This window comes from Mesoplodon bidens (assembly GCF_964165515.1).
Source record: "Mesoplodon bidens genome assembly, chromosome: 4".
NCBI lineage: Eukaryota > Metazoa > Chordata > Mammalia > Artiodactyla > Ziphiidae > Mesoplodon > Mesoplodon bidens.
In genome coordinates this window covers 118799001-118822623 of record NC_138160.1, presented here as the reverse complement: position 1 = coordinate 118822623, position 23623 = coordinate 118799001, and the positions used below count along the sequence as shown (strand labels likewise).

Here is a 23623-nt window from a genome sequence, read left to right as displayed (position 1 = left end):
TTCCAGCCATTCCCACCGAGGGTGGGGGACAGATGAGTGCGTCGTCAGGAAAGTCTTAAAAGCACGGAGGATGGTTGAGCTGTTGTCCCAGAGGAGACTCTTGACCTCTCTGGGTGGGGTGGAGGGTGGGTTAGGGCTGGCAAAGGAAGGGATGCCCCTGTGAAGAGCTCTCATCTGGTTCCACTGCCCTGGTAGCAGGTGTGGCAAACATGCCTAGGGAGGGGCTGGCTGTACAGGCTGGTCACAGCATAGGAAGGGACAGGACCTAGGGCCTGTGTTCCAATTGCCTTGAGATTCCAGGAGCTTCTGAGGAGAGCGGAGGGAGATGCATGGTGTGGGAGGTGGTCTGCGTGGGGGTCTGTGTAGAGTTCTGAGTGAAGTGGCTGGGCCTTGTGGGACTGGTATGTGATGTGATGAGTTTGGGGAAGAAGAGTTACCATTAGAAGCAGTGTCAGGGATGGAGATCAATGCCTTCCTTAAGTTCCAGGCCTCCAGGGGGCCTGGATCCCTTGGAGTCACTGCCCCCTTGCCTTGAACTGGAAGCTGACTGAGAGAACTATGAGTCAGAATAACCTGGACATCTTTCTGTGGCTGGAGATGCTGGTCCTGATGGCAAGGAGGGCCCTGGGCCACTCCTGGGCCCCTCACCGCATCGTGGTGTGCAATAAATCGCTGACCCAATGGCCACGATGGCTGGAACAACTGGTGTAAGGTGTCTGATTTCCTGCTGCGGTCCCTTAACACCCCCAGAGTGCCCTTCCATGCCTGGGTGTGGCCTGGGGGAGGGGACCATGTGTGTCTTTCATACACTGTGGCGTCCCTGCCTCAGCGAACTTGCCTCTCAGGGAGGGAGCCTTGGCTGGCAACCACGCCTGTGGCCTCATTTCTCCTGGTGGCCAAGTGGCCAGTGTGCCTTGGGGTCAACAAGGCTTGGGTTCCAATCTCAGCATAGCCCTTCTAGCTATGTGGCCTTGGATTTGACACTTTTCTCTGAACCTTTGTGTCCTCAGGGGTAGATTTAAGATGACAGTAACAAGCCACCTCCTTCCCCGAGGGGCTCAGCGCAGTGCCTGCCATGTGCTCAGGTCCCGGGACATGAGAGGTATCAGCCCCCATGTGTCCTCGCCCAGGCCCAGCCCCTCTCCTTGCCTCATTGGCTGGAGCCGGGGTCCCATGAGAGGAGGTGTGCGAGCGGTGTCTCCAGGGCCCTGGGGGAAGGGAGAGAACAGGAGGGTGAGGTGTCGGTTTCCCATTGGTCTGGGGCAGGCTCTCTGCATCAACCCCCACTGCGCGTACACACGTGCATCCCTGCACCCCAACCACAGTCCCTGCTCGCTGAGCCAGCTCCACAGACCATGAGGCTGTCGCTGCTGCTGCTGCTGCTGCTGGGGGCCTGGACCATCCCAGGGGGCCTTGGGGACAGGGCCCCGCTCACAGCCACGGCCCCCGAGCTGGATGATGAAGAGAAGTTCTCAGCTCACATGCCTGCTCACCTGCGCTGTGACGCCTGCAGGGCGGTGGCCTACCAGGTGAGCCCCCCACCCCCTTGCCGCCCCGCGAGCAGTTCTCCTGCCCCTACCCAGGCCCCCACCCAAGCCAGACCCCCCCATCTACCTCAGATTCCACTGCTGGCCTTGGATCCCCAAACCCCGCCCCACCCCCAAGGCATTGAGCTAGACTCAGCCATCCATGATATTGCCATCTTCACCTCACCAGCACTGGCCTGCCTCAGTTTACCTGCCTGTCTGCCCAACAAAGAGCAGGTGATCTCTGGGACACCAGGGAGTCACTAGCTTGTCCTCTCGGACTCCTCCCTTTCTAGGACCGCCCTTAAGTCTGGACTCCTTCCCAAGGCATGACTGGGGAGCATTGGTGTATGTGTACACGTGTGCATGTTTGTCAATCCCATGAATCCATGAGCATGTGCGTGTCTTGAGTTCACATACAAACCTGTCACGCGTGCCTGAGTACTTCTTGTGTGTGTTTGTGTGACTGTGTGCACGCGCACGCACACGGGGGCTATGAGTACACGTGTCACTGAAGACTGGGAGGTTTTTTTTTCTTTCCTTGTTCTTGTGGTTTCAAATAGTGTGTGCTGATGGGCAGGTGTGCCCTGGGGGAGGGGCCCCAATGCCCAGGCCTAATTCTCCACCTCAGTGTTTCCCACCCACCCCCCATCCCAAGGCAGCGGATCCTGCCTCAGCTGGCGTGGTCCTAGCTTTCTGGACCTGGGGGAGGGCCATGAAGCCTGCCTCACAGGTGTTCCTGCTCAAAAGGCTCCATTTCCTCGTTCTTCCTCAGAGACACAGGCTTCTGTTCCCCCCCGCCAATCACCCCTCCTTTCACGCTGAGCAGTTCTGAAGCCCTGGTTCCCAACCCCTCCTTGTTGCAGATGTGGCAGCGTCTGACAAAGGCAGAGGCCAAGCTTCACACCCTGGACTCCGGGGGCCGTGGCAGGCTGAGCGAGTCGGTATACACAGACGTCCTGGACCAGAGCTGCTCCCAGACCTGGCAGGGGTGAGTTGAAAGTCTGGCCCCTGCCCCCCTCCTCCAGGGGCAGGCTGATGAGTGGGGCTTCTCATTCTCCCACTCACACACCACACACTCCACTAGGGCTCTGGCCCAAGGGTGGGGACTGGCTGGGACAGAGTCTGAGCTCTGGAGCTGGGAGCAAGTAGAAGAGTAAGGTGGCCAGGAGACAAGGTTGCTGTGTGACTTTGGGCCAGGAGTTTCCCCTTTCTGGTCCTTAGTTTTTCAGCAGGGAGGATCAGAATCTGGGCACTAAACTCGGCAGATGCCCAGTGTGCCCAGCTTCATGTGGTGACGGGAACACTAATGCTGTCTCCCTCTCCTCCCACTGCCTCCAGCTACGGAGTTGGAGAAGTGGACCAGGTGAAACGTCTCATGGGCCCAGGACTTAGGAAGGGGCCGGAGCCGAGCATCAGTGTGATCATCATGGGAGCGCCGTGGCCTACCAGGTCATGACTGGAGGATTGGGGTGGGACGGAGCCTTGGTCTGCCCCACTGTGGGCCGGGCAGAGTCTGAGGCTCCTCCTGGGCTCCCCTAGGCTCTCCAAGACATGCTTTCACTACCTGGGGGAATTTGGAGAAGACCAGATCTATGAAGCCCACCAACAAGGTCAAGGGGCCCTGGAGGCATTGCTGTGTGGAGGCCCCCAGGGGGCCTGCTCAGAGGAGGCACCAGTCACAAGGGCAGAGCTCTAGTCCGACTCCTCCTTCCCCTTCCTGGTCAGCCCCTAAAGGGAGCTGGGCTTCCTCTGGATCTGTCCCCTGCTTTCTGCAGGCTACCTGGAGGGCGGGGAGGCCATGTTCTTCTGTGCTGCCACTCTCCCTCCCTCCTTCAGCTTCTGGGCCCTGGGGCCTGGGGGGTGGCCAAGGCCTTCCCCTCTGGACTCAAATAAAACCAGTGACCTCGATTCCTTCTCTCTGCAAAAGGTGCTTGGGGGGCTGGGAGGATAGACATTGGTGTTTCTGCTGACGTCCCTCCTAGAGAGGGCCAGGTACACGTCCCCCACAGTTTCCCAGAGGTAAGTGAGATCTGTCATGGCTGGAAATGTGAGTGAGCTGTCAAAGGCATATGGAACCAGTTATCTGAACGGTTGAAACCCCAGATCCCTCACGAGAGAAAAGAAAAGCCAAGGCAAACTCCATAAGCAGGCTGCCTGTGGACATACCCACTGCAACCACTGTGTGCTACTGTGCCCCTCCCAGAACACTAGTCTTCCTGGGTCTACACCCAGCAGCTGCTCACTTTCTAGACTCTGCTTCTGACCCCAGCTAGCATGTTTGAGCTCTCGGTGCTCACCTGGGACAGGGCAGGGCAGGACAGGGGTCCTGGAACAGGCTGGATTCAGTGTCTTGGCTCTACGTCCTGCTCTCCCCAGAAATTCTCACCTGGGGCCCTTTTCTTAGAAACGGAGAAAAGAGCTCCACCTGGTTCACACCTGGGTCTGGGTATCTGGGGTCAGTGGTGCTACAGCTTAGTTTCATTTGTGTCTCTGATCCTCCGAAGCTCTGGAAAGTAGACAGAACAGACACTCTAATCCCCTGTTGACAGGTGCAGAAACTGGGGCTCAGACAACAAAAGAGGCTCAGGCAGAGTCCCAGGCTGAGCAGTGGCAGGGCTGGGAGGGGATTCAAATTTGGGGAGTGGGGGAAGGTTAGGGCTGAAGGAATGGGGGTGTCCCAGGCAGGCCCTTACCACTCTGCACCCCAGCCCCCTGTGTTCCATCACCTGTTCCCCATCTGCCTGAGGCCCCTCCTCCTGGCCCTCAGGAGAGAACTCTTAAGCACCAGGCGAGCCAGGGCCCAAGGAATTGGCTAAGCAGTCAGTAGTATCAGGTGTGGAGCCGGGAGCCCATGACGTGCACCTGCGTGGCCCTGTGTTTTTGTGGCGTGATTTAGAGACACTTTGCATCAGAGTCTAGGTGCTCCGGGTCCATTTGTGTGATTGCGTATCTGAGACCATGTGCAACTTCCCGGCTTTGTCTCCATGTGTGTGGTATGTGGTTTGGGTTGATATGAGGGTCCAACGGACAATGTGTGGAAGGGATAGGGGTGTCTCCCCAGCCCCTGGGAAGTACCGGGGAGGAGAGGGTGGCGAGGAGAGTGCCGAGGAGTAGAGGCTTCGAACTGGTCAGATGACTTTGGGAACCTGGGAACAGGGGCCAGGATTTGAGAGGAGAGGACAGGTGGACAGAGGAACGGGCTGGAGGCTGGACAGGCCATCGGATTCGGGGCTGTGACATGAAGCTGCTACCCAGCTGGATAGCGGTGCTGCGGGGGAGGCCTTGGGGCAGGGCCTGGCCATGGGCACAGCGACCCAGAAGTAGGTGGACCCTAATGGGGTTGGGGCAGCGCAGAAGGGAGCAGAACCAGGGCCCTCAGCCCCTGGGCTCTCCCCAGCCCCCGGGAGGGGAAGACAGGCCGGGCCCAGGACGGCTTCAGCGACTGTGTAGCAGTCACGCAGGGCCCGGTGCTTAGAAAGACCCCACAAATCAGTTTAATGCTCTGCTGTTGCTACTTTTAAATTTATAATACTTTTGGGCTTCCCTGGTGGTGCAGTGGTTGAGAGTCTGCCTGCTGATGCAGGGGACACGGGTTCGTGCCCCGGTCCGGGAAGATCCCACATGCTGCGGAACGGCTGGGCCCGTGAGCCATGGCCGCTAAGCCTGCGCGTCCGGAGCCTGTGCTCCGCAACGGGAGAGGCCACAACAGCGAGAGGCCTGCGTACCGAAAAAAAAAAAATTTATAATACTTTTGCAACAGGGGCCCCAGATTTTCATTTTGCACTGGGTCCCACAGATTACGTAGCTGGTCCTGACTGGGAGGGGAAGGGAAGGAATCCTTGTCCTGACACAGAGAACAGACAAGACCGGGCTAGCCTCAGCAGCTCCTTCTCCGGAGGCCCATCTGTTCTGTGCCTCAGGGACCCTGAGGGGCAAGCGGAGGTGGTGGGGAGTGCAGTCCTGTCTGACATTTAATGTATAATTAACAGCGTGGGCTCAGTAGTTCAGGCCAACCTGAATTTTTGGAATGGCTTTCTAAAACCTTGCTACCTGTGTAGCCTTGGTCAGATTACATCTCCTAAATCTGTTTCCTCAGCTGTAAAAGAGGTTAATGGCACCCAGCACCTGGGGTTAAACATGACAATACATAGATGTTGCTTGGCACGCAGTTGTTCCTAAGTAACGAGATGGGTTATGATGATGATAATGATTAACTTTTGATTAATAAGCAGGGAAAAGGCTCATTCAGAGTGTGCCATAATATGTGCCCATTTTCACTCCCTTTCCTCTCACCTCACCCAGGGCCTGGTAAACTTCCAAGGCCATCCGCTCCTCACCCCAACTCCGGCCCTCTCCCGGAAAATACCTGTCCCGTGCCCAGGGTCAGGTGCGGGCAAGGAAGGGTGTGCTCGGGAGGTAAATGTGACAGAGGCTTGGGCGGCCTTTACCACTATGGCCGGAGTTAATATATTACCCAGGCCTGGGCCCTCCTTTCGCAATCGGTGCTGGAGATCTGGTTACAGATTTACTTCAAACAATGTCGGCTATGCGGATTAAAGTCCTCCTTGGCCTTCGTATAAGCCGTCCCTTCTTCTCCTCAGGAACTGCTCACACCTGTGCCCCAAAGATGAGGGCCCAGGAGGACCCTGAGGGCCAGACACAGGTGCTGGGGAATGAGGGGAGCGGGTGGAGGCAGGGTGGGGCTGGGGGCCTGAGCAGTCCTTGCTCCCTGGGAGGGCAGAGACAAAGGTTCTGATGAACTGGATCAAGAGTGACTGTCCCAGGCGGAATGTGGCAGTTGGGGGAGGGGTGGGTGGCAGTGGGGTGAAGGAGACTTCTGCTTTGGGACTGGCTCACCCCAGCTTGGGGGCCGGCGGGGGCCCAGCCTACCGCCCCATTAGTGACACCCCAAGGACCTCTAAGGAACAGAGGGGGGACCAGAGTACGTCCAAGAGGGCCTGTCACAGTCTCCAGCCCTCTTGGCCTCCTCTCCTGGTACCCCTGGCCTTCTGACGTATGGGCCCGTTCCCTGGCTAGAAGGCCCAGGTTCTGAGGGCTCCAGGAGCCAGTACAGCGGACTCATCCCTGCACAAAGCAACGTGAGCTGGGAGCCAGGTGTAGCCAGGCCAAGGGGTAGCTGGGTGCATGAGCACTGAGGGAGGGTGGGGATCCCATTCTGAGGAGCTGACAGGCCACTCGGGCTACCTAATTGATTCTGAAGCAGAATGGACTTTTCTGGTTCCCATCACTCCACGCTGAGTTACTTCTCTCTGCTGCCCCCAGCATGAGTCCCTGGGCTCAGCAGGGACCTCCACGAAGGACCCCCCGACGGCCCTGTGCACAGAGCCCAAGTCTGACATGTTGTACAAGATCGAGGATGTGCCGCCCTGGTACCTGTGCATCCTGCTGGGCTTCCAGGTGGGCGTCTCCCCAGGGCCTTCCCACCCCCGCCCTGCCTGCTCCCCAGCCCCCTCCCTGGCCAAAGAGGTCATCTTGGGTAACAGGAAGAGAAACCTAAAGTCGGAAGCAGTGACTGTCACCAAGCAGGGGTGGGGAAGAGGCTTGATGGGGCCTGAAAGGGACAAGGTATCACCTGCCAGGCGGAGTGCCGGTGACAGGGAAGGGGGCCCACTCCACAGAAGCTGCAGGAATAACTTGGGGACAGATTAGTAACCCCCAGAGAGGTGAGCAGTCGCTCTGTGGGGATGCCTTATGGGAGTATCAGTCCTGGGTGGGCACACTGGCAGGGGCGGCACGGGCTCAGGCCCACTGAGGCAGGCGTGAGGACTGTGAGGGTTCCCCTGCCTCCCTGTGAGCTCCGTGGGCCCTGCCTCATGCGCTCTCCCCACACCCCTAGCATTACCTGACCTGCTTCAGTGGCACCATCGCTGTGCCCTTCCTCCTGGCTGAGGCGCTGTGTGTGGGCCGTGACCAGTACATGGTCAGCCAGCTCATTGGTACCATCTTCACCTGTGTGGGCATCACCACCCTCATCCAGACCACACTGGGCATCCGGTGAGCTGCCCCACTCCCACCCCTACCCCACCCCACGTAGACACACACGCAGTGATCCACACAGCAGGAGCAGTCTCAGAGGACTCTTGTGGGACAAGAAAAACTGCTATCTGCCCCCACCTGCTGCTTCTGCTTCCAGGCCAGCCTTAGAGCCAGGCAGCTGGGGTCCCACCCTGGACCCCAGGTGTTCCTCAAGGAAAGGGAACGTGCCCTAGCTGGGGTCTCCTCCATTAAGCCATACTCTGGGTAATTGGGACCACTCACTCCCCTGCTGCCAGGGCTTGTGTGGGCCTCTTCAGTGGTCCGTCCTCCTGGGGGCCCCCTGCCCCCGCGTGCACAGTCCTAGGCCTGGGTGGCCTAAGGATGGTCATTTGTATGGTGGGAAGATGAAGGAAGGTTGTGAGTGGAGCTTGCATGCAGGAGCTGAGCTGTCCACTTCCATGCACGTGGCCCCTCACAGTGCAGGAGCTGGTGCTGAGAAGGAAAGGGAGCAGGTTGTGAGCCAGGGGCTCCATTTGTTTTCTTTCTTAGGCCCCCAGAATGTTACAGAGTCCTGCCTGGGGCCTCAGTGACTTACCTCTGTTCTGCCCTTGCCCTTGTTCCTCTGTGTCTCTGTCCCTGTGTGTGATTCTCCCTGTGCCTCGCTCTGTGCCCCTCCCTCCCCATCTCCCCTGTCTCTTTGTTCCTGCCTCCCCACCTCCCAACCTGTCCCTGCTGCTCTGTGCCTCTCTTTCCAGGCTGCCGCTGTTCCAGGCCAGCGCCTTTGCATTTCTGGTCCCAGCCAAAGCCATCCTGGCCCTGGAGAGATGGAAATGCCCTCCAGAAGGTGGGCACATTTCTGGGGGCTGCACTGGAGAGGGGAGCCCCAGGAGCCTGGAGGTCTGGGCGACTGTTCCATGTCCATACCCCAAGGTGCCTTCAGGGCAGCATCTTTACTTTCTCTCTGTCTTTGTTCCCTGTGCGTGTGTGTGTGTGTGTGTGTGTGTGTGTGTGTTCCTGTCTACGCCCCCAGAGGAGATCTATGGTAACTGGAGTCTGCCCCTGAATACCTCTCATATTTGGCACCCACGGATACGAGAGGTGGGTTTGCACGTGGGGTAGAAGAGACCTGGACTTGAGGGTGGGACTAGATGGGAGGGAAGGCCACTGCTGAATTGGGGGATATGAGGACGTGGTCCAGGAACTTTTTTTTAACATAGAGGTCATGGCTTCTACATAGTGACTTATAGCTGATCTTTGCTTTTCCAGGTCCAGGGTGCAATCATGGTGTCCAGTATGGTGGAGGTGGTGATTGGGCTGATGGGGCTGCCTGGGGCCCTGCTTAGTTACATCGGGCCTCTTACAGTCACCCCCACTGTCTCCCTCATTGGTCTCTCTGTCTTCCAAGCTGCTGGTGACCGAGCTGGCTCCCACTGGGGTATCTCGGCTTGGTGAGTGGGCACCAGGCCTGATCCTTGCTCAGCCCCAGTCCCTCAACCCCTTCGTGTCCTGCCCCCTTAGCCTTGGCTCTTGCCCCCAGCCCGGCCTACCAGCCGTTTTCTCTTTGTGCTTCTGTCCCCAGCTCCATTCTTCTGATTGTCCTCTTCTCCCAGTACCTGCGAAATCTCACCTTCTTGCTGCCCGTCTACTGCTGGGGAAAGGGCCTCACTCTCTTCCGCATCCAGATCTTCAAGATGTTTCCCGTGAGGAGCTGACAGGCGGTTCGGGCTGGGACTAGGGCAGGGGCTGGACCTATATCCAGGGCCAAGGGCAGGGGCAGCAGGGGAGCTAGAGGCAGAGTTGAGGTCCTAGCCAGGGATAGGGGCTGGGGTCTGAGCTGGGGCTGGGGCACAGGCTCGGGCTGGGGCTAGGGCTTAGGTAGGAGCTGGTTAGCCTGGACCAAGACCTCCTGGGCCCTCAGTGCAACCCTCCCCCCCACCACTTCAGATCGTGCTAGCCATCGTGACCGTGTGGCTGCTCTGCTATATACTGACCCTGACGGACGTGCTGCCCTCAGATCCCACAGCCTATGGCTTCCAGGCACGAACAGACGCCCGAGGGGACATCGTGGCTATTGCTCCCTGGATCCGCATCCCCTACCCCTGTAAGCAACCCCATCTGGGCCCCTCTGCCTCCAACTGAGCCCATCAGTGAGGCCCCTGGTGACCCCAGTCCAGCTGATGACATAACAAGTATTAGCTGCACATTTATAGTGTGCCAGGCAGAGTGGTGGTGTACTCAAAGTCTCACTCCAGCTTTATGACTCTAGGTGACCCCAAATAACTGTATAGCTCCCACCCCAGCTTGAGATCTCTTTACCCCTTCCCCTGCTCCACCCAAGTGCTGCCTAGTCCGCTCCCTGACCCACCTGGGAACACTCATTGCATCCAACCTCCCATCTCCCTGTTGATACAGGTCAGTGGGGGCTTCCCACAGTGACTGCGGCTGCTGTGCTGGGAATGTTTAGTGCCACATTAGCAGGCATCATTGAGTCCATCGGAGATTACTATGCTTGTGCCCGCCTGGCTGGCGCACCACCCCCTCCAGTGCACGCTATCAACAGGTATGCCCATCTGCCTTCCCTGGTATCTCATCCCCTCAAGGGTCACTCAGGAAGCAAACGTACAGACAGAATTGAATCCCAGAGGTGGGGGACAAGGAGTTGGGCAAGTCACTAACTCTCCAGGACGGGTTCTCCTTACTTATGAAATGGAGATGCTCTCATCACTCACTCTGTGGTGCAAACAGCTGAGGAGACAACGAAGTCTACGGGAAACTACAGTCACTGACAGCCTTCCATGTGTCTAGCTCTTTCTCTCTTTATTTATTTATTTGGCTGCACTGGGTCTTAGTTGTGGCACATGGTATCTTTTTAGTTGCAGCACATGGGCTCTTAGTTGAAGCATGTGAGATCTAGTTCTCTGACCAGGGATGGAACCGGGGCCCCCTGCATTGGGAGCGCGGAGTCTTCACTGCTGGACTACCAGGGAAGTCCCCATGTGTCTAGCTCTTGATGTGCGTTCTCTTATGCAATCCACTAATGGCTCTGTTAGACAGGTACTCTTAATATCCCCATCTTACAGATGAGGAAATTGAAGCCCAGAATCACCTAAGGATTAAGTGCCAGGGCAGTGGGACTAGCATTCAGACCTGGGCTCCTGGCTCCCAGACCCACCTCTGGCCTGGAGTGGGGAGTACTATGGACAGATAGTTGCAGCTCACACAGCCCTAGAGACTCTGGCCAGGGCAATGGGAGGACACAAGCCAGGCTAGAGCATGGACCAAGGCACCCACTTGCCCTTTTCTTACAGGGGTATCTTCACCGAAGGCATCTGCTGCGTTATCGCGGGGCTGCTGGGCACGGGCAACGGGTCCACCTCGTCCAGCCCCAACATTGGTGTCCTGGGGATTACCAAGGTGCCGCGACTAGCCAGAGCAGCAAAAAGCTGTGCCCCCATTCCATGTGCCGCAGGCCCCACCCCAAACCTGTCCCTACTTTGGCCTAGCCCCACCCTGCCTTTGACAGGCCTCCCCTGCATCATGCTCTGACCCGTATGTACCTTGCTCTTATAACAGGCCGCGCCCTTCCCCTCCCGCAACTAACCCCGCCCAACTTCACCCCCTGGGTCTAGCCCCACCCCCTGGGTCTAGCCCCACCCCTTGGCTCACTGGCAGGTGGGTAGCCGGCGCGTGGTGCAGTATGGTGCGGGTATCATGCTGGTCCTGGGCACCATTGGCAAATTCACGGCCCTCTTCGCCTCTCTCCCTGACCCCATCCTAGGGGGGATGTTCTGCACCCTTTTTGGTGAGTGTTGTGCGTGCTTTCGGGGCGTGGTTGCCGTGTGGTGGAGCCCACCCAGCCTGCGAGGAGCCTCCAGCGGTTCTTTTGTTCTCTCAGGCATGATTACAGCTGTGGGGCTGTCTAACCTGCAGTTCGTGGACATGAACTCTTCCCGCAACCTCTTCGTGCTTGGATTTTCCATGTTCTTCGGGCTCACGCTGCCCAATTACCTGGACTCCAACCCGAATGCCATCAACACAGGTGCCTCCACCAGTCTTACCTGTCTCAGGGTGGGGGAGGTGTGGTGGGCCTCGACTCTGAGCAGAGCCTCTTCCCTCAAAGGCTCCACACAGCCAGAGCCACAAATCCTGCCCATCTCTGGATGTTAGCAGCTGAGAGGCTAATTAACAGCTGTGCTTTACTAAGACACTTTCTGTGGACAGGTATGAGCTTTACATATGCTCATTTAATTTTCACAACGGCTCCATGAAACAGATACTATTACCATCTTCATGTGACAGGTGAGAAAAGTGAGGTTCAGAGGGGTTAAATGATTTGTTGCAAGACAAGTAGCAACCAGCAAAACTGGGATTTGAATCCAAGGATGGGAGAGGCAGAGGTGTATAATCTTGAAAGTGAAGGTTTTGTACTGTTCCATCTCTGTGCCTGCTCAAGGAAGTCAGCAGGCTGCACCAGTGGGGAGAAAGTCTCTGATCTCTGTTCTCCAGATGGGGCCGTGACACCCATTAGCCTTTGGCCTATTCCACAGGCATTCCTGAAGTGGACCAGATTCTGACTGTGCTGCTGACTACAGAGATGTTTGTGGGTGGGTGCCTCGCTTTCATACTGGACAACACAGTGCCAGGTATGGGTCAGCCCTGGGAAGGGAACAGAGAACTAGGTTGGACTCAGAGGCAGTCCAGCAGATGTCTCCTGAGCCGGAGCTGTGGCCAGGTCAGATGCAATGCCTCAGGCCCTGCAGGGAGAAGCAGAACAGATGGGCGGGAGGGAGAGACCACCAGCCTGATAGAGGCACAGGCTTCCCTCTTAGTCTTGAAGATGATGTGGCTACGAGAGTCATTCCCGGGCCCTGTAAATTGTTTCTTTTCCATTTCTTTGTTGCCACTGGGTTGAGGGTTGCTTTTGCTTTCGCTTTCTTAGAGTAGGACAGGTGGAAATGTAGCATCAGTATGTTGGCAAAACTCACTCCAAATATGCCAGTGACTTGTCATGTTGGGTACTAGAAGAGCCCCTAACGTTTCTCTTTGGTATCAGGGCTTTTTACGGGGATCATGGAGGATACTTTGTGGGGTCCCTGAGAATCCTCCTGACCCATGTTTATGTGCCCAGTAAATATATAAAAACTAAATGTCACCAGGTGCTCTAACTAGTAATAAGAATAGTTAGCATTTACCAAACATTTATGGGTCAGGCATGGAGCTAAATGTCTCATTTCATCCTCAAAAACTATCCTGTGAGGCAGAGGCTATCAACACCATTTTATATGAGAAAAAAGAATCAGAGGTTAGGTGACTCACCGAAGGTCACAACACTTGCTGATTTAAAACACTGCAAATTTGGGATTTAAACAAGTCCATCTGATGCAGCTAGTCCAAGGCCTGTGTTCCAGTCACTCCACCACACTGCCTCTGCTAGAGAGTTTCAGGGGAACTGTAAGATCAAGGAAAGCTCCGTAGAGACAGGGGCTGGATTGCATCAGTCCACAGAGATGACAGATGGAGGATGATAGCTCTCCATCTTCTGCGACTTAACAGCCTAAACATAGCTGTCCCCACTTGTTTTCCCCTCTCTGAAGGCACAAGTGTCTATTCAGAGCACAGGAATCAGCGGCTGGCTATGCACAGCTGGTGGGTTAGAGTTTGGGCAGGGAAGGGCTAGGACTCCCTGGCACTTTCAGGGATTTTAGATAGCATCAGATGAGGGAGCTTTTGGTAGCAGCTATCACTTAGATGGATGGGTGATACCTGACCATGGTACCCCCCTTGCCCACCAGAGGAAGCTGAGGTGGGACCTGGAGAAGCTTATCCTGCGGACATGAGACAGGGAAGTGGCAACCTCAATGCCTAGGGAATCCACAGAGATGGAGGGCATCTGGGTGGGTATCTGTAGAGGGGTTTGTGATTTGGGCAGCTGGATTAAGCTACCCAGATGTTAACAGCCTCAGAGTGCCTGAGTTCCTCGCATCTCTATCCTTCAACCCAACTGCCCATCAGCAACCATCCCTGCCAATGATCAATATATGTATTATGCTACATAATCTTCAACAGTCCTTCAATGTGCATGATGAGGAATCTGAAGCTCAGAGTGGTTAAATCACTTGCCTAAGGTCACACAACCTGGTCTCAAGCCCAGGTCTGGCTGGCTCAGAACCTTGTCCTCAACAATGGAATTGCAGAGCTTTATTCTGTAGGATGCGTACATTTTGCTGATAGACCACTTTGCATTTGCTCTTACTCTTTACCTACCCACATACCAACCTTAGAGGGGCAGTTAAGTTTAGTTCAGCAAGTGCTACTGGAGCAAGCACGGCCCTGAGTTAGACACTTAAGGGTAAAAAAACATTAAGTCAACAAGATAGAAAGTAAAACTGGGTTTAAAGCAATTTAGAGCAATAAGGTGAATGAGCCTCGGCTGGAGTCATCTGGAGGGCTTCCTGGATGATTCTGGGTGGGGCCAAGAAGATTAGGACTTGGAGAAGCACTGGAGAAGGCAACACAGGTAGGGATGGGGAGGGGAGGGGAGGGAGTGCCGGGCTGGCTCTTGTGTCCCGGCAGTGGTGAGGAGTGGGGCCATCAGTCACCTCAGTCCTGTGCCACAGCTGCAGCTCTTCTCCCTCCACCCTGCCCACCTGTGCTCTTTGTGCAGTCAGGCCCAGCTCAAACAGTACCTCCTCCAAGTGGTCTTCTCTAAGGACGCCAGCCCTCCCTCAGTGCCCTCTCCTCTGAGACTTTGGGACACATTTGGTTTCTCTACTCATGGGGCTTTTCAGCCTGGGCTGCCAACGCGTGGAAATCTTTGCACTAGATTTACACTGTCTCACAGTCTTCGGTCAACCCCAGCCCTCTTGTGAAAACCTCAGAGAATTCACACATCCCTCCCATACCTCCTAAAGGAGATTTCCCCTAGTTGTAAAAAATCTCTCTTGCCTATCCCTACCACCAACAAAGATTTTACTTAGCTTGACTTTCTGAAGTTTGTATTATAAAAACAAGAGTTTTGGGCTTCCCTGGTGGCGCAGTGGTTGAGAGTCCGCCTGCCGATGCAGGGGATACGGGTTCGTGCCCCGGTCTGGGAAGATCCCACATGCCGCGGAGAGGCTGGGCCCGTGAGCCATGGCCGCTGGGCCTGTGCGTCCGCAATGGGGGAGGCCACAACAGTGAGAGGCCCGCGTACAGCAAAAAAAAAAAAAAAAAAAAAAAACAAGAGTTTATTTTCCAAATATGGAATCATAATATTGAATATTAATACTGATTACAGTGTTTCAAAATATAACTTCCTGCCCTCACAGCAGTCTGAGCATTATTTGGTCCCCACTGGCCCAGCAGACACCAGCCCCATACTCGAGATGTAGGCCGACAATTACTTAACCATCTGCCTGCCTTCCTGATCATAAAATTTTTGTAATAGTGCCTATACAGCTCCCACCAATGTTTCAAAGAAATTAGATAATAAAAGCACTTAGCACAGACCATGGCACACTGTAGATACACAATAAATACTAATTACGTATAACCAGTATCCCTTAGGGTTCCCTAGAGCTCTAGCCAAGTTAAGAGCTGAGAGATCACAGATTCAACTTTTCAGGACCAGAGAACTGAGAGTCAAGACAACTCCGGAAGTCTACCTTATGACTAGGTTATGGGAAGGGGAGGTAGCAGAGGATTGCTGGCTCTGGTAAGTGACCCCACTGTCCTCTTCCAGGAAGCCCAGAGGAACGAGGTCTGATACAGTGGAAAGCTGGGGCCCATGCCAACAGTGAGATGTCTACCAGCCTGAAGAGCTATGACTTTCCCATTGGGATGAGCACGGTAAAAAGAACTGCCTTTCTGAAATACATTCCTATCTGCCCAGTCTTCAAAGGATTTTCTTCAAGGTCAAAAGACCAGCTTCCAGTTCCAGAAGATACCCCACAAAATACAGAAACTGGGTCTGTGTGCACCAAGGTCTGAAAAACTGTGCCCAGGAAAGGTAGGATGTCTGTTAGTCTATGGCTTTTGTGGGAGGGTTGAAAAATCACAACATTCTTATGCTTTAACCAAAGAGAAAACAAAGTACTCAGTTTCCATTTCTGTGACCTATTTGAATGTTTTCAATCAGAAGGCATATTGGGTAAAAAGTCAATATACATATGTGGAACTCCTTAGCCATTTTATAGTGACAGTGGAACTTCCCAACAGGTGTGGGCCAGTAACCTTGTAGGAGGTTACAAGTATACTGAAGTATTGATCCCTTTGGCCTTTGGTTATCTGGGCTGATACTGGGTCAACTGGAGCCAATAGCCGTAAACTCTAGCTACAGGCAGCCTCATCCTTACACTCCAGTATGATAAATCACACTTTATGACATAGAAAAGGTTGAGAAATAACTGACATAGCACAAGAATAGGAAAAATCCTCTCACATAAGGTGCCTTGTTTAAATAGTTGTAATAAAATAAAACCCCTACGAAACAGAGTGACTTCAGTTACCCTAAAACTATGCCACATAGGCCCAGATGCGGTAATAATGTGTTTCAAGCCCTTAAAAAAAATCAAAGTAGTTTTAATGTGCACACTGCCTCAGACAAGTTCCAACAAAGTGAGAGCTTAGCTTAGATGACTCCTTAATTGTAATAAGTCACTTAAATAGAAATTTCTATGTACCAGGGATTGTCTTAAGTACTTGATGTGTATTAACTAATCACACAATCCTGAGATAGGCTGGTCTTTGCTCTTAATCATTAGGTTACAATGCCTCTCTAATTCAAATTTATAACCTCTAATTATGCTGCATGATGATAATTTGGCAGTATGTGGAAATGAACTCATTTGCCCCCGTCTAGGCTCAGGGAAGTGATCTGTAACCCTCATATACTTGGCAGCCTGCTGTGCCACTTGTGGTACTGAGCTGTTAGAGAACAGAGGGGACTGGTGGTATTATGGCTCCAAAAAGAATGAGAGCCAAGCAGGATCGTCTGCTTTAGTGTCTTAAAAAACCCACCTGTTTATTAGCTTAGTAAGGTAGCTACTAAAAAAACACCAGGCACAGGTACGCACACCAAAGGATCCTAGGAAGAATGTGACCCAGAACTGACTAGATGGTCTTCTTAATCTTGAGCCCTCCAAGCTCAAGAAAAACACAGAGGACATTATCAACGACTGAGTAGGGCCGTGGGGCAGAATTGTATGTGGAACCAGGAAATTCCTAGTTGGTTGACAGCCTATCCCAAATAAATATTAGCCACAAACCTATTATTAATTAGCTTGTGAGGGTGAAAAAGGGGAAGGTCCAGGTGAATCAAAAGAGCAAACCAGTCCAATCAGAGCAGCAATGGTTTGTGAAGGGCAAAACTCAATGAAGGTTATACTACAGTAAGGTTACCGTTATACTGGTCAGCCAGAAAGTTTCTTAACATGGATATATATAATTGTCTTGACACTGCAGCCTGAGGTGATCAAGGTGGGCTACGCAAGGGGCTATGGGATTTATTTTACTGCTGTATTTTGGACAGACACTTATATAACAACATACTCGACACTATGGAATCTAATAATAAAGCCTGCTCTCTCAGCAAATCTTGCCAGCAGGGTTGTCCTGAGGGACTGAGCCCACGCTGAAGGAAGTATCACCACTGGAGAGTCTGTATTCCAGCACTAATAAACACAACCATCTGCTCAGTTCTACTATTATTTATTTTTTTAAATATTTTTGAAAAAATATAATTTTTTTACAATATTTTCAACTTAAACACTATTCACACTGAACACGTATGGCAGCTTAACCTACCCAAATAAGAAGTTTAAGAAGCCAAAACTGTTCTAGCTTTGTTAAAAGAAAAGTTGTGCTGCAGACTATTGTAGTGATGGTTAACAAAGCAAGGAAAAGCACCACTCAAATCACAGGTTACAATTTCTTTGTTCAATTGATTATGGGTTGGTCAAATGTTAGACTTTACACAGGTATAGCTTTGATGCAATGACTCCTTAGAAGAGGGTGCAATTCTCAAATCACATACTTTCTCAGATGTAACATTAGGGGAATTCAATATTTCTTACATGATAACATACCATAAAAGCTAGGACTTTGGTTACTAAGGTTACAAGGTAGTGAACCTAAGACATACTTGTTTATAAAAAATTATTTCAAATTAACTAACAAGCCTTCATCAGAAAAAGAAGATTCTTTCTGATGGGGACAAATGTAAATTTAAGTCTGAACTGAGAAATTAACTTAACTACTAGAACTTAAATTTACTCATTTAAAAAAAGTTTAGACATTAACAAGTATTAGTTAACCCTAAGGGACCAGTTTAGTCTCAAAAAGGACAATTCACTAAGATTTAGAGGTCATTTAATTTGGTGCTTTGACACAACTTGACTGGTGCTTCTTTCCTCGCTGTCTTCACATCAAGCCATGGGGCCAATTCTATTTTCAGTAAATGTTTGACAGCTTTTTACTTAATAACAGTCTCAGCACTTTTATTAAGCATGCAAGACTAACAAAACTTTGGCAATGCATAAGTGTAACACAGTGACAAGAGAGAGCTTTTACAATTAAGTCTTCTAATACTGCCTTCACAGTGTGGAAATTGTGCTACATCCACCAAAAGAGGGCCCCGTCTACTCAAATATTTTAGTACTTCACCCCAGGAACAAACTCCTTTGCATTTGGATTCAGATTGCTCTTGACCTGGAAAATAAGTACATAAAAAAGCAAGTTCATTAACAGATAAGCTTCAGATACTCAGAAGCAGTCAACCCAGATCCACATGCAAAAACATCTTCCAAAAATATAAGACAAAGGCAAGAATTCAGATTGTAAGGTCAAACTTAAGTCAAAAAAAAAAAAAAAAATCCACAGCAGGGAAAGGAGGAACCAGAGGTAAGCTACGTATATTATACCAAATTTTATCAACTTTCTAAAGAGAAAGTAGAAATTGAAATTAAATTTGCTTAAGTATAATCAGAAACTCACTAACTTCACATCAATTAAAGGAATGTCTCAGAACACGGAATTCTGTTCATTTAACTATGATACTTGACTAACTATTTAAACAATTTCATACTATGCAAAAATACTAAACAAGTGTTGAAATGATGATAAAAGTGATTGGGGAATGGTTTATGGATTAATTTTACTTTATGATGCTCCTTGAAAATATGGAGTTGTCTTTCTACAACTGCTGTATTCTAATTCCCACAGGTAGCATGGTATATAAGAGGAAAAGAAAACTGCATGGGGAGTCAGAAGACCTAAGTTGGAATCCCAGCTCTGCTAACTAACTTCTTATATAGGCCTGGATAAGTCACTCTTTGGGACTTCATTTTTGCATCAGTTAGGGGAAGACTGGGCCAAAGCCTCTAAGAGCCTGAGAGACTTGTACCACCATTATTTTGTATTTCTAAATCTTTACTTTCCTAAGCAGATGTGTCAGCATATAGGGAATAGCTGGAAATTTTCCTACCACATCTCTGAATGCAAGTTATCAAGACAAAAAGAAACCAGGACGGATTCCAGGGCCTGAAATGTAGGCATGCTGGCAGGATTTTAGATTGAATCTGAGCCCCCAATATCACTTACTTCAAGACCAAAGCATATTAAACAACATGTTGGAGCAATAATTTAAGTTTCATAATTTATATACAACCATTCCCTTCTCTCAAGGGAAATATATCTAAACTTTAGAAGTCTGAGGTTTAAATTTAAAAACAGTGTTCTTGAATGTCCAATCTTTTGGCAGCTACAAAAGAATGAGAAGGAATTAACCTCAAATAGACTGAGTCAAACAAACCAGTTTCTAGACAATGGAAAGATACGGGGTCCAGTTAAAGTTACAGATTATGCCCAGCAAAGGGCTTCCCTCCTCAGAGCAACTAGGATTATTTGTGGAGTGCCTAATGTAGCCATAAGCAAGCATATCTCAACGACTATTCAGATCATGTATCTGCTCAATTGGGTTACTGTCATTACTGCAACAAAAGCTATACCACAAGTAAATTTCAGTGTTCTCTATACAGCCCTTTAGAAAAATGGTTTCCAAATGCCTGATAGGGCAGGCTGGCGGTATCCTCTGGGAGGGCTTTTTAAAAATTAACATGCCTAGGGCTTCCCTGGTGGCGCAGTGGTTGAGAGCCTGCCTGCCGATGCAGGGGACACGGGTTCGTGCCCCGGTCCGGGAAGATCCCACGTGCCGCGGAGCGGCTGGGCCCGTGAGCCATGGCCGCTGAGCCTGCGCATCCGGAGCCTGTGCTCCGCAACGGGAGAGGCCACAACAGTGAGAGGCCCGCGTACCACAAAAAAAAAAAAAAAAAAATTAACATGCCTAGATGATTGATTCTGCAGGTCTGGGATGTTGCCGAGAAAATTTTTGTAATGCTTCATAGGTAATTATGACATACAGCCAGGTTAGGAAATCACTGCACAGTGAACAGAAGACAACTGCAAAAATTACTTCAGAGTCTAGGGGTAAATTCCAGAGAACCATCTTGTAGAAGCAACTAGACAGATTGTCCATATGGAAAGAAAGTTTAACATTCTGACTTTAAATTATTTTATCTTAATTTTAGCAAAGGAATCATTAGGTTTTACTCTAGTACTGATGCTTAGTTATCAAAATTCCTGAAAAAACTTTTCACTACAAATAAACCATCAGCAATGAGACACTGAGAATAACTAAAAATGTAAAAAGATTTGTGTTCCTTTTCTGCCAAGAGCTTGTAAAAGTCCTTATCGCAGTTCCAAATGGAGTCAGGGTAACTCAATGAAAATCCTGGGTCAGGAAAAAAAATCTCAAATTTTATCTTTCAGAAAAAATTTGTAATTTCACCAAATATTTAAGACAATTAAAGAGCAAAACCTCTCCATCAAGCTACTTTTGTATAGGCAAGTCACATGAACATCCTGTGTACTCCCTTTTGAATTAATGCTTTAAGACATTTCCTAGGGCAACATAGTTATCATAACTAAAAGCAGTGGCAAGAAGTCTGTTAGTAGTCTCAGGCTAGCTCCAGAGTGTTGCCAGAAGTCACTCCTTATCATAAGTGAGACCAGGAGGCCTCTGCTTCCATAGTAAGAAGCAGCAGAATTTCTGAAGGGGAAGAGATGTAGAACTCTTCTTAAATAGATGGTTGCTAGCTTTTCCACTTATGGGAGAGATGAGCTGAGCTAGGTTTTAAAAAGATGAAAAAATAACTCTTTACCACAAGATCTTCCAGGGAAGAGCCATCACTGATAACAAGGTCATTAAACTGGTCTTGGATTTGGTCCATAGTTTGTGGGAGATCTCGAGCTGGAATAAACCACTCATGTTCCTCTTCTTCTTCCAGCATTTCCTGGAAACAGCGTTCAATAAATTCTTCTTCCCATAACTCCTCTTCTATCTAGATTTATAATAAATAAAGGGTAAGTTATAGCATACTTGGTAAGATGACATCACTAGAAAAGGCTTAAAGAATCTTGAACTAAACCATTTAGAAACAATGTTATACCTTCCTCCTTTGCTTCTGTGCTAAGGAAAAAAAATCTTTTCCATAAAACCTGGAAAGATCTGTTTAGGGTTCTGCTATGTCTTTATTTGTCACAGCAGAATATTCTTTTTTTCCACTGAGGGTGGCGGGGAAGAAGTAACAAAGAAGTGTTCTCATGGAGGAATGTGTATCAGAATTACCTATGATACTTCTAAAACTATATACAAACCCTAAACCCACTCAAAAATGACTGGAAAAAAAAATCTTTGGGTAGGACTTCCCTGGTGGCACAGTGGTTAAGAATCCACCTGCCAATGCAGGGGACATGGTACAGTGGTTAAAAATCCACCTGCCAATGCAGGGGACACGGGTTTGAGCCCTGGTCCGGGAAGATCCCACGTGCTGCGGAGCAACTAAGCCCGTGCGCCACAACTATTAAGCCTGCATTCTAGAGCACGTGAGCCACAACTACTGAGCCCTTGCACCACAACTACTGAAGTCCGCACACCTAGAGCCCATGCTCCGCAACAGGAGAAGCCACCTCAATAAGAAGCCCACGCACCGCAACAAAGAGTCGCCCCCGCTCACCGCAACTAGAAAAAGCCCTCATGCAGCAACGAAGACCCAGCGCAGCCAAAATTAAAAAAAAAAGAAAAAAGAAAAAAAAAATTATTTGGAGGGTAGGGTCAGCAACTAAACAATCTCACTGAAATAAGACTACATTGCTTTACTCTTGAATATATATAACTGGATATGGTGAAATCAAGCTGGCTACTAATTATCAAAGCCAGGATCAGAGAGAAACTAGATGAAAGGTAGAAACAGGTGCCAGAAATATGGGAATAAAAGACATCTATCAATGTATGAGAGTTCTCTAAAAAGAACAGTGGTGTCAGATTTTGAGGCTGATCAGAATGAGAACCTTACATGAAAAACAGTACAATCTGTACCCCAGTACCTGTGCCTATCTGCTCCTGATTCCAGCTCTCTTGACTTTCACTGCAATAGAACAATCTGACTGGTGTAAGGTAGTGGTTTCCAAACCTAGTTGCTCACTGGAACCACCTGGGAGCTTTTAAAAAACACGTTTCCCAGGCTTCCCTGGTGGCGCAGTCATTGGGGGTCCGCCTTGACACGGGTTCGTGCCTTGGTCAGGGAGGATCCCACGTGCCGCACAGCGGCTGGGCCCGTGAGCCATGGCCACTGGGCCTGCGCGTCCGGAGCCTGTGCTCCGCAACGGGAGAGGCCACAACAGTGAGAGGCCCGAGCAAAAAAAAAACAAAACAAAAATACGTTTCCCAGGCTTCACCCTAAATCCTTCTGAATCAGAATCTCTGAGTGGGACCCCGAAAAAAGCTCCCTAGGTTATTTCAATGAGCTGTTAAACCTGGTAGTAATCAGCATCCAACTAAAATAGGAGTGGTGTGGTGGCACATAAATCCATGTATTTCATATATAAGGGACCAAGTGAAAAACACATTTCAGGGAAAAGTACATTTATATTATTTGACAGCTGTCATAGGCTACAATAAAAGAGCATGTTTATACACAAAACTAACTTGTCTGTTGAATTCCTCTTCATTTTCCATCCACATGTACTCTGCAAATGGATTGTCATCTTCATGAGAATGACCGTTAATAATCACATCTTCATTGATGATGCTTGGGCTAGTACTGCTGCGACTTGGATCTTTCATGGTTGGTGTTAGATATAGTTTTTAGCCTTAAAAGAAGAACAATACAGTTAATCTAGTCAGTCATTCTTTCAGTTCTAGCATCCATTATTACCAGCCATCATGATTAGGTATTAGATGTACGATATATTAACGCACATGATAAACACAGCAATTGGAAAGCTTTGTTTTTCTCCTAAATGATTTTAATGTTTAAGAAATAGCTGAGAATAGCCTAGATTCATCTAATGTTTTCTAATAACAGTAAACAAAGGCAATCAATTGTTTAAATGGAATCCCCAAACCATCCAATTTTTTTTAAATTGGATATTCTGTGCTTTATAAAACAAGCATGGTTTGGAAGACTTAAGTCATCAAGAGACTTTATGAAAAGCAAATTCTACTTTTTAAAATTGTTATTAAAAAGCCCAGGGTCTCCCTGGTGGCGCAGTGGTTGAGAGTCCGCCTGCTGATGCAGGGGACACGGGTTCGTGCCCCGGTCCGGGAAGATCCCACATGCCGCGGAGCGGCTGGGCTTGTGAGCCATGGCCGCTGAGCCTGTGCGTCTGGAGCCTCCGCAACGGAAGAGGCCACAACAGTGAGAGGCCGGTGTACCGCAAAAAAAAAAAAAAAAAAAAAAAAAAAAAAGCCCAGAGACTAGAAGTGAAAACTAACAAACTTTTAATAACTCCTAGTTCCTTAGTCGCGAGGTATAGCTCTGGCTCTCTCGACTTCATAGCCCATTCTCTATTTGCTTTATCTTTGGGTCCATGTTGAGTTCCTCCATGTCTGGATTTTCCCACTGTACAGTAAGTATCAGGCATCTAATCTCATATAGTAGATCTGGTTTCTTATACTCTACTCAATAGGTGATAACATGATCTAACCTAGCTGATATGTTGCAGGCTAAAAGTATGAAGCATAAAGTTTCAGATTCTACAATAGTCTACCAATTCACTGA

The 23623-nt window shown here is 50.1% G+C and overlaps 3 protein-coding genes across 4 annotated transcripts in view; 2 read left to right on the top strand and 1 right to left on the bottom strand.

The window, feature by feature from the left end:
- Nucleotides 1–1355: 1355 nt before the first annotated feature.
- On the top strand, nt 1356–3426 carry MZB1 (marginal zone B and B1 cell specific protein; the record flags this gene model as incomplete). Its single annotated transcript, XM_081232877.1, has 4 exons — nt 1356–1529; nt 2393–2517; nt 2868–2978; nt 3069–3426. The coding sequence occupies 4 exons, from the start codon at nt 1356–1358 to the stop codon at nt 3223–3225; spliced, it is 567 nt and encodes a 188-aa protein (XP_081089003.1). The 3' UTR covers nt 3226–3426.
- Nucleotides 3427–6099: 2673 nt separating this feature from the next.
- On the top strand, nt 6100–19144 carry SLC23A1 (solute carrier family 23 member 1). Of its 2 annotated transcripts, XM_081233967.1 has the most exons (15): nt 6100–6192; nt 6813–6947; nt 7387–7544; nt 8282–8370; nt 8557–8624; nt 8793–8974; nt 9106–9226; nt 9471–9627; nt 9939–10086; nt 10835–10940; nt 11199–11328; nt 11422–11565; nt 12074–12169; nt 15247–15513; nt 18726–19144. In XM_081233967.1, exons 1-14 carry the CDS (start codon nt 6157–6159, stop codon nt 15492–15494), a joined length of 1818 nt encoding a protein of 605 aa, XP_081090093.1. In that variant the 5' UTR covers nt 6100–6156; the 3' UTR covers nt 15495–15513; nt 18726–19144. The 2 variants fall into 2 exon arrangements, with proteins under 2 accessions (XP_081090093.1, XP_081090094.1); XM_081233968.1 differs by lacking the exons at nt 7387–7544; nt 8282–8370; nt 8557–8624.
- The window catches only part of PAIP2 (poly(A) binding protein interacting protein 2), a 23013-nt gene continuing 16587 nt past the window's right edge, over nt 17198–23623 (bottom strand). Inside the window, exons 2-4 of the mRNA XM_081233969.1 lie at nt 22549–22712; nt 20723–20902; nt 17198–18212 (exon numbers count right to left, since the gene is read on the bottom strand). Of these exons, the coding sequence (XP_081090095.1) occupies nt 18156–18212; nt 20723–20902; nt 22549–22686 (375 nt within the window). The 5' untranslated portion in view covers nt 22687–22712 and the 3' untranslated portion in view covers nt 17198–18155. The remainder of the gene's footprint in view (nt 18213–20722; nt 20903–22548; nt 22713–23623) is intronic.

Excerpts from the sequence above, each read along its gene's own strand:
- SLC23A1 (XM_081233967.1), top strand. The coding sequence starts at position 6,157 with ATGAGGGCCCAGGAGGACCCTGAGGGCCAGACACAG. Across the intron at positions 8,975-9,105 it reads CACTGGGGTATCTCGGCTTG|CTCCATTCTTCTGATTGTCC; the intron begins GTGAGTGGGCAC and ends TTCTGTCCCCAG. Across the intron at positions 10,941-11,198 it reads GTGTCCTGGGGATTACCAAG|GTGGGTAGCCGGCGCGTGGT; the intron begins GTGCCGCGACTA and ends GCTCACTGGCAG.